This window comes from Pyrgilauda ruficollis, unplaced genomic scaffold, assembly GCF_017590135.1.
Source record: "Pyrgilauda ruficollis isolate IOZ18807 unplaced genomic scaffold, ASM1759013v1 scaffold51, whole genome shotgun sequence".
Lineage (NCBI taxonomy): Eukaryota > Metazoa > Chordata > Aves > Passeriformes > Passeridae > Pyrgilauda > Pyrgilauda ruficollis.
The window spans coordinates 1,406,595-1,415,654 of NW_024526711.1; the positions used below are offsets into that span (position 1 = coordinate 1,406,595).

The window sequence follows — 9,060 nt, forward strand, 5'->3', positions numbered from 1 at the left end:
ATCAATGCACTGCAATCTGAACACAATATTAAGCCAAGCCTCAAGAGGCTTCCAGTCAAGTTTAAAAACACATTTTTACATAAGCAATATAACTAAAAATTGTAGATGCCAAGGAAAATTACAGTTGCAAATCACTCACCTTCAGTAATGACAAAACACAATCAATGTATCCATAAAATATACTTCTGTGCAAAGCTGTCCATCCAGACTCTTTGTCTTTTGCCAAGAGATCCACTCCTTTGGTCTCAGCCAACCAGTCCAGCACACCTTTTTTGCCACAGGACGATGCTAGATGTATAACGTTCCTACCAAAGGCATCCTTGATAGTTGCAGCATTGTAGCAGTAAGAAGAGAGAAAGGCCTTGATCTGGCCTTCACTTCCTCTGGTAACTACAGAAATAACATCCAAAGCATGCTGTAGAGATCGACACTTTGAAGTGCACTCTGGCATGTAAGAATTCATCTTCAGTTCTAAAGCTGTTCTTCTCCTTAAGGGGAACAACCCTTAAGTGTATCAAGGCACTCCAATTCAGTACACAACACAGTGCCTTAGAAAAATTGTAATTCCAAGGATGTAAATCCAAGTTTACTGAGCTGCCATTAGAAATCTTTGTACTGTTATGTTTGGCACTTGATCCAAATAAATATTTATAAATATATATTTTTAGAAGCCTTATTTCACCATCTTATATAACAAATAAACTTGTCCATAGAAAATTCCAAAAGTGAACTACCTCTAGAGTGCAGAGGGGGATTCCCCCTCCACACTACCTTATTCTTCTAAAACTCCATAATTGCAAGGGAGACCTGAAAGAGAACAAACCAGAACAGATTAGTAAACAAAAACACTTTACCCCTGCAACTGATTTAATTGCATATCAAACTAGCAAGTACAGGACAAGACAATGTGACAAGGGCTGACTGACCTGCCCCATGCCATCTGAGCTTATACTCAGACATTCAGTCAGATTAAAAAAGCATTACTCCCTTCCCCACCCCAGCCTCCAAAGGCACCTCCTACCTTTCTCTGACATAAATTGTTTAGGCCACAAAGTAAACTACATCCAAAAAAAGTTTGCTTTCCTAACCTCAGGGTCCTCAGCATCCTGACTGTTTAGTGTCTAATTGTGTCATTACTTTGTGATCAGGAAGCAAGAACTGAACTAAAAGACTGGGTGGGGTGGAAACCATCCGCCAAAAAAATCCCCTCAGCTATTGAGTATGGCTGGTAACCATGGTTAGCAGAGGCATTGTCAGTAACATGGTAGAAGGAAGGAGACACCACCAATCTTCACAACCACTCCAATAAAAGGATTATGTCCCATTTTCTCTTTCCTGGCCCGAATACCTATCCATGTCTCTACCAATTCTAATCTGCAGAATCAACAGGAAGGCTCCTCTCCACCACTCCCAGAGTTGCTCACAAAGGTGGGTCAGAGGATGGCATCAAAGCAAATAAAAGCAGCTTGTACAAGAGACATGAATTCAGGCTGTTAGCACTCATACAGGGCTAAGGTCTAAAGCTCCTGAAACAGGCAAGATGAAAAGAAGAAGAAAAAGGAAGCAAAAATAAGAATTCTTCTTCATGAAAGTATATTCACAGTCTGGGACATGCATCTCTTCTGCTTAGCTGTGCATACTTATCTTTAGCTCATACATCTTTCTCTGGCATTCCTTTTCTCAAAAGTAAAGGAGGCCTGACAGAAGCACTCACCTAGCCTATGAAATGCCTGCAGTTATAATCAGAAAGTGTCACAAGAAGTGCAGACTGCAGTATAAAAATCACACACAAACTCAGGAAACAGGAAAAGTGAACTACATACATCACTATGTACATCACTAATTAAGTGTGAACTATTAAGACCCCAAAAAAATCACATTCAGTCTTCTAGATGTAAGTTTCAAACTGAGTGAAACAGTATTCAGTTTGTGTTTTTGTTTGCTGTGCAAATAGTAATTCAAAGTTGTTCTACCCACAATTAAAATATTCCAAGAGAAGTTGAGCAATGCCATCCTGAAAGCTATAAAAATAAAACTAAAAATATTAACAAACCCTCAGAGTGGGGAATGGGGGGATAAGACAGGGACACATACCAAAAAAACCCAACAAAACACAAAACTTCCCCATCCTACTCAGCTTAGCAGTCATTATATATGTTCACATCCTACTCCTTGAACCCAACCTCATCAAAATGGTTGAGCTTAGCTTCCACTGCTTTTCAGCCACTAAATATATAACCACATTTTCTTAACATCTTTATTTGCAAAGACATACCAGAAAAATATGTTTCTGTTTGGAAAAGATAAATCCCAGTCCTCCTCTTGTTTTAAGAATCAATATTTCCATAAAGCTGCAAGCAATCAGCTTAGAGCAAACATTAGCAATAGAACCTAAACTTTCAAGAAAAAAAAATCTAGTCCAGAATATTCATTTAAATATCTCATAATAAAGCCTCCAACAATTATTCACTACAATTTATTCCCTCATCCCTGACGGGGGGTAGCACCAGGAAATCTTTACAAGACTAGAACTGACCACAACTGTTCAGCTTAGATTTGTCACAGTAAGCTTCAGTTCACTCTACAGGGCATTTTCCAAACAACATAAAAACTTCTGCAGTAACACAAGAAATTTATCATATATATGTGTGGGCTTTTGTCCTTTGACCTTCTCAAGCCTCAGATTATAAAGAGAAGTAAATCACTGTAACAGGTTTGGAAAACAGCTCTGATTTCAAGAATACAACCTGACTTGTTGCTCCAATGAATCGAAGTGTGATAGGTAACTATTAGCACACTCAGACTGCCAGCGCATCAAACACCCTTCTAAAACTAATAATTAAAAACAAAACACCCTCAAAAAAAAAAAACCAAAACAAAACAAAAAACAACAAAACAAAACAAAAATCTACAAAAACCCCCAAACATTTCAAGATCTACAGGAAAAAATTTATTACATTTCACCAATATGACACTAGGCAATAAAATTATGTAATGGAAGAAGTAAAAATTTTATGCATGCCTTGTAAAGCACATCTTAAATACAGCTCATTGTTTAAACATTACTATTGTTACTACACAGGAAAATAAAGGTAAGGATAAAAAGAACATTAAGGAAAATCACTCAGGGGAAACATAAGGTTGACTAATCTGTTAAACTGGTATGAAATGGCACCACCACCCGAGAAAGCAGTCCTGCTGTCCCCTGTGTCATACCTTCCTTTGTGCAGATCCACACCTACCTAAGGCACTGAAATTGCATGATAAAATGATCCAGAAGAAAGCAAATCCTGAGACTTGTGCCATTACAAGAAAAGAACTAAGAGGCCAAACAAAACCTTATTGAAGGCACCTGAGCTCCAGCCTACCAAACACCAAAATAATGTGAATAACAAATCAAATATTAAAAGAATAGAAAGTCTGCTAGTAAACAGGAATATAAGCCTGCCTATCACACACTAACTCCATCACAGTGACATTTACTTCAGCTATGTGAAACTTGACTCTGCTGAATTATTTCTTTATAAGTCATTCAAACCCAGCCTTTCTTTACTGTAAACATTACAAAAGTAAATACTGCATTAGCATATTGATATATACACCCTGAGCTCAAGACAGAAGGCTGCAGATCAAGTTTTCACTTAAGACTGTCACACTGGCAACAAACACTGCCACATTATAACAAAATCTGAAAACGGATGATCATCAGATCTGACTGTTACACAAAAGAAGCCCTTAAGAGAAACCTTAAGACTTTCAAATTGTGAATTGAAGCTCAGGTCAGTGTGAAAGCATTTCCACCATGAAATGCTTACTTTTAGTATACAGAGTCCCAGCTGAACAGTGAGCACCTAAAACAAGCAGAAAACAGGAAGCACCAGCATTTTTTAAATTTTGAATTAAGATGATCTAGAACATGGTGCCATTTTGATTATGTGTCTCCACTTTTATTTGCAGATATTTCTGTAGGTTCCTCAGCATGAGTCGCATTCATGTTACAATACCAGTATCTGCTTAATGTTGTAATTATTAAAAGACATAAAAAGCTAAATAAGGCTATAATATTTTAACACTTTTATGATATAGTAGGCATTATCTGGAATTCAAATTATTTTAAAAACTGATTCCTAATTAACATAGAAAAAAGTCACAAAAAATGAAGGAATTAGAGCAGCATTCAAAGTATCCCAAAGATGTTTTATTTCAGCAGCAAGTGGGTTTCTAACCCTGAGAGACATGAGCTATTTATTACACATGTTCACAGCCCAGGAAAGTTTAAAATACTGGAACCAATTTGGAAGCAATTCTTTAGTAGCAAGAAAGTGTTTGTGGTATCTTGCCTCCTGCAAGTGGGTAGGCAGGGCTGTCTTACTCAGCTCTCCCCCTCAGAGAAGGCAAAGCACCACTGCACCAAAGCTGTCAGACACCCTCCACGAAGGAGTGTGGCAGATGCATCATCTGACCCTATGGAGGCAGAACTCCTACAGCTGAAAAAGCAGCTCTGTACCTACTGTGGTTGTCTCAAAAATCTGTTTCTCTCGGGAAGTCACTACAAAAATCAAAGCTGTCACACCTCTCCTGAGTATGAAGTGAACAAAGATTCTACAAATACCTTAGTGACTAAGTATGATGTGATAGATTTCATTTCCTGCAAACAGCAGACAAGAAATCTCAACATTTGGGAAAAGCAAACAGAGTTAGCAGAAGCCTCCCACTGTGGAGTTCCAGAAACCTCTCTCTGTGTATCATATTCACTACCGATGCATCCCCAATTTTCTTTTTTTCCAGGAAGCATTTCCACAGAGGTTGTGTGCTCTTGGCTCAGAGGTACAAGGAAACAACAACCAGCCCTCACCTCATGGTTGGCAGTGTCAATGTATGTTTCTAGCATCCAGTCTGATTTGACACTAGAACTGCCATCTGTGCTCCTTCCAATTCTTCCTGAATGCCTATACTCAGGTATTAGAGCTACCAAAACCTGGCTAACATGGATCTGGATACTGGTACCAAGAAAGTGGCTGGTAGCTGCTGTTGTGCCTTTTTTCATTCAATACAGACAATGGTCTTACATGGAAGTGAAAGAGAACACAGAAGAGATTCAGCTACTCAGAATTCAGTGCCACTCAAAGACAGATTGCTGGGTTTGCATCTTCAGTGTGCACCGCATTGAAGTAACTCAACTGTCAAATTAGTCACATGGCCCTGAAACCCATCCTTGGGCTGCTTTACTAAAAACATATTTCTCAGGACCTTAACAATGGCATAACTTCATTCCATTCACTGCTTTTTTGTCAGAGTTTTTTTTTTTTTTCAGTGTCTCTAATTTTACTAAATACCAGTCATGCCCATGGTGAAAAATTACCTAGCTCCCCTAATTTGACTCTCCTAAAACAGAACTAAGCAATGGTTTCTATTTTTCATATAAAAGAAGAATAGAGCTTTCCTTGTGAAGCCTAACACCCATCCTTTAAAAAAAAAAAAAAAAAGTAAAAAAAATTATTCTAAATTAATTTTCTTTTCCTTTGATAATAAGTTGCTAAGTGAAGTGAGACTGGAAACACTATGCATTTCAGCAAGGTTAAGTCTATCCTTATAAGGGTATTGCAATATCTTAAATATTTCCAGTGTGGAATGGAAGGGGGTTGTTTTTTAAACAAGCATGCTGACATTTGTCCACGTTGGTCCATTCACATTTGTTTCATAACATCACAAAATACCTGTAACCATAACAGCACAGAAATCCTTAAAATAAACTTAATCCTTAAAATAAAGCAAACTTCACTAAACAGACTACTTGATTAGTAAGTTAATAAAAAAAGGCTTACAGAGATGAAACCATGGGAATTTGCTGTCATGTTACCACTTTTCCAGGACTTTCTGTTGACTATATTCTTACCTAAAGACAACTATCACTAATACATATTAAACTAACAGTTTAGGAACTGTCAAAAGTGACTAGAAAATTGAGGCTAGGTAGTAATATAACAGCCTTAGCACTGGCATTAAGCAAGATCTCAAGGAAACACAGATGAATTCCTAGATAAACAAAGCAAGTACACCTTTCAGGTACAGGTAGCACATTGTTCTACCCTTTAAAGAACAGTTAGACTATTAATTCCTGCTGAAATTATATATTCGCAGGTAGTTTAACCTGCTCAGAAATTCCTTGTACATTTGTTGAAGAATAGGCAAAAATCTACACTTTCCAACCCCTTGAACACAAAATGCATTTTATGGGGAGAATAGTAATTGAATGTACAAGTAAAACCAGGTAGATCTAAGCTATGCAGTAGCTAAGAGTGGTTCAGCTGCCTGAAATTCCCACAGAGAGACCTTTAAAAAGGCAGCTTCTTCTTGACTATATAATAGGAGCATTGAGACACAAAAAACAAGGGTTCTGCTCTCCTCAATGCACAAAATATCAGATAAGAGTCCTGCTTCTAGTTCAGATAGCAAGTTTTAAGAGAAGCGAGTAAGTAGAGAAAAACTTGGAAAGAGCCGCTAGGATTCAAAATGTTTATGGAACATCCCCTGAGTACCAGCAAACTGGATCTCTTTCCTCCTTCAGCTGTGGCTTCAGCAGACCACCCAGAGCCTTTGAATAAGGCACAAAGAAGAAACATCAAAACTCCAGTCCACTTTACTTCTGACAGTGGGCAAAGCAGTCATTTGTTCCAATTCCATAAAAGATTAAGATTATATGTCAGGAAGGATTTTCACATGACAAATTGAATGCACGCGAGGCTCTCAAAACAAGCCAGACAACAAGCAAACTTAGAAATAGATGTCACCTGCCCAGAAGTAAAAGCTACAAAGGAAAACCAACTTGCTTTGAAAGACACCACATTCCACCATGCCCACTGTGTCCCTTGGGCCACTGCTGCTCCTTTTACTGGGATGGGGCCTCCATGCCACCACTCAGCACAGTTACACCCCAGCACAAGTGACCTTTGGAGGCTCTCTCCAGATTTTCTGTCACTTTCTCCTTCAACAACAACAGCATAATCCTTATCAGAATGAGACATTCTGCAATCCAACAACCCTAATTCAGTTGCTCCCAGCTGAGCTAAGCAGCACTGCCAATTAAAGGCTGACACATCTGTCAAAAAAAGACCAAAGTACCACTGGTAGCTAAATTCAGCTACAAACGTCAGAGCACATCTATCACTTGGGAATCATTGTACATAAACAGTAAACTGTGAAATACTGTGCTGCACTTATCTGGAAATACTTAGGACTGCTTGTGTTTAATAACTTAATACTGTTTAAAAAAATTAGGACAAAGTGCTATAGGCAAAAGTACAGTGAGTGCAGGTACAGCCACTTCCACAATCCCTCAAGATCTTGCTACAGGCCTTACTGAAACAGATAATGCTGAAGGGAAGTTAAACACAACAAACCACAAGTGTGCACTAGAACTTCACCCCACTTCAAATTGTGTCCAATAAATCCATCAAGGACTTTTCCATCTTGGGAAAAAGTGACGCTTTTGAATTAACTGTGAACTTCGGGTACAGTTTTATTGTAGACTAGCCACACCAGATGTTGGTGGGCGATTACTGTTTTTTGTAAACCACAAACTGTGACCAATTTCCACAAAGACAGACAACTACACTGGCCACATAACCAAAAAAAGAGTTGTATTTCTCCGAGGAAGACTGCATGGAAGTATCCTTTTAAGATAACTACGTGACCGTGGCTCTCCAGTGCTTACGGTGCTGGTCTAACCCAGCAGCACTGTGAGCTGCTACCAAAAACAGACAAGTATCACCAAGAAGCAGAGAAACACGCCAGGCTTTCCCTGAATCCACACATAAGGAAACCTGGCAAGAGGCTCCTGCCAGTGTCAGAGCAGGGGAAGGTCTGAAGTGCTTCAAGGAGCCAGAGAGAGGCCAGGGGCAGGCAGAGGGGTAAGGGGCAGGCAGAGAGGCCAGGGGCAGGCAGAGGGGCCAGGGGCCATTCTGACTCCCAGCGCCCACGTAGCCGAGGAGCGACACAAGAGACCTTACTGACACAGGCGGCCGAGCCACGAAGCCGGTCCCCTCCCATTCTACGTGGCCGGCTGTCCTTTACCCTCCCTGGCTGCCTTGCCCGGAGCTCTCCCCACTCCTTCAGCCGCCCACCGCCGCCGTCCCGACCCCTCCGACAGGACCCGTCCCCCGAGCGGCTCCCCCGCCGGACGCACCGGCCCGGCCCGCCCCTCACCAGTCGCTTTATGAATGGACTCGGGCGGGCAGGGCGGGACGCGCGCTGGGCAGCGCGGGGGTTCATCCTCAGTGAGTGCGGGGCAGGGCCAGGCTGAGGGTGCAGCTGCTACCGCGGCAGCTCCGCCGGCGACAGCGACGGCGACAGGCGGGGCCCGTGGCTCTCAGCGGGGAGCACCGACAGCGGCCGCCGCACCCACGAAGAAGCGAAACGCCGATTGGACGCCGCGCCGCCGCAGCTCGCGCGCCGATTGGCTGCGGCTGCGGCCTCGGCCCCGCCCCTCACGTCCGAGCCCGGATTGACTGACAGGCGGGGTCAAGGGGACGAGGGGGCGGGGCTGGATTGACTGACAGGCGGGGTCAGGGGGACGAGGGGCGGGCCCGGGCTGTGGCGTTGCCGGGGTTAAACCGAGATGGTCGGAGGGAGTGCGGGCTGGGGGTATTGGTCCTTGTGTCGGGCAAGGGAAGGGGCTGGAGTTATCGGGAAGGGGGGAGAGCTGAGGGCCCTCCTTCTCGCCGTCTTGGCCGGAGAAGCACCGTGCCTTGCTGCGAAGGGTGGGATGGGTTTCTGGTAAGGTCACGCCTCCCTCCGGGAGGGCTCAAAAGCAAATAGTCAAAAACCCAGCCTGTGGGTCCCCTGAAAGTAACGGAGAGAAAGCAGGGAGAAGGCTGTGCCCATCCAGACTGCACTGAGTTTCTCTCTCTGACAGAGCAAGTGGTCTGATGCATCGGATACAGCTTGGTTTTTTGTGAGGCTTTTGGCGCCGTCTCGGGGCAGCCTCATGAGCCTGGTGTGTGCCCAGGGATTTGCACACCTGCTCCTGTGACTCCCGCGGGCACTCCGTGAGGGCTCCGT

General features: G+C 42.5%; 1 protein-coding gene across 3 annotated transcripts in view; it reads right to left on the reverse strand.

Annotated features, from left to right (window-relative positions):
- Window positions 1–8,425, reverse strand: part of IBTK (inhibitor of Bruton tyrosine kinase) — a 54,225-nt gene extending 45,800 nt beyond the window's left edge. For 2 of the 3 annotated variants that reach the window (XM_041480361.1, XM_041480359.1), the window contains exons 1-2: window positions 8,206–8,425; window positions 140–807 (exon numbers count right to left, since the gene is read on the reverse strand). In XM_041480361.1, the coding sequence (XP_041336295.1) occupies window positions 140–463 (324 nt within the window). In that variant the 5' untranslated portion in view covers window positions 464–807; window positions 8,206–8,425. Of the gene's footprint in view, window positions 1–139; window positions 808–8,004; window positions 8,120–8,205 lie in introns of those variants that run through there. The other variant, XM_041480360.1, reaches the window with a different exon arrangement.
- Window positions 8,426–9,060: the final 635 nt, after the last annotated feature.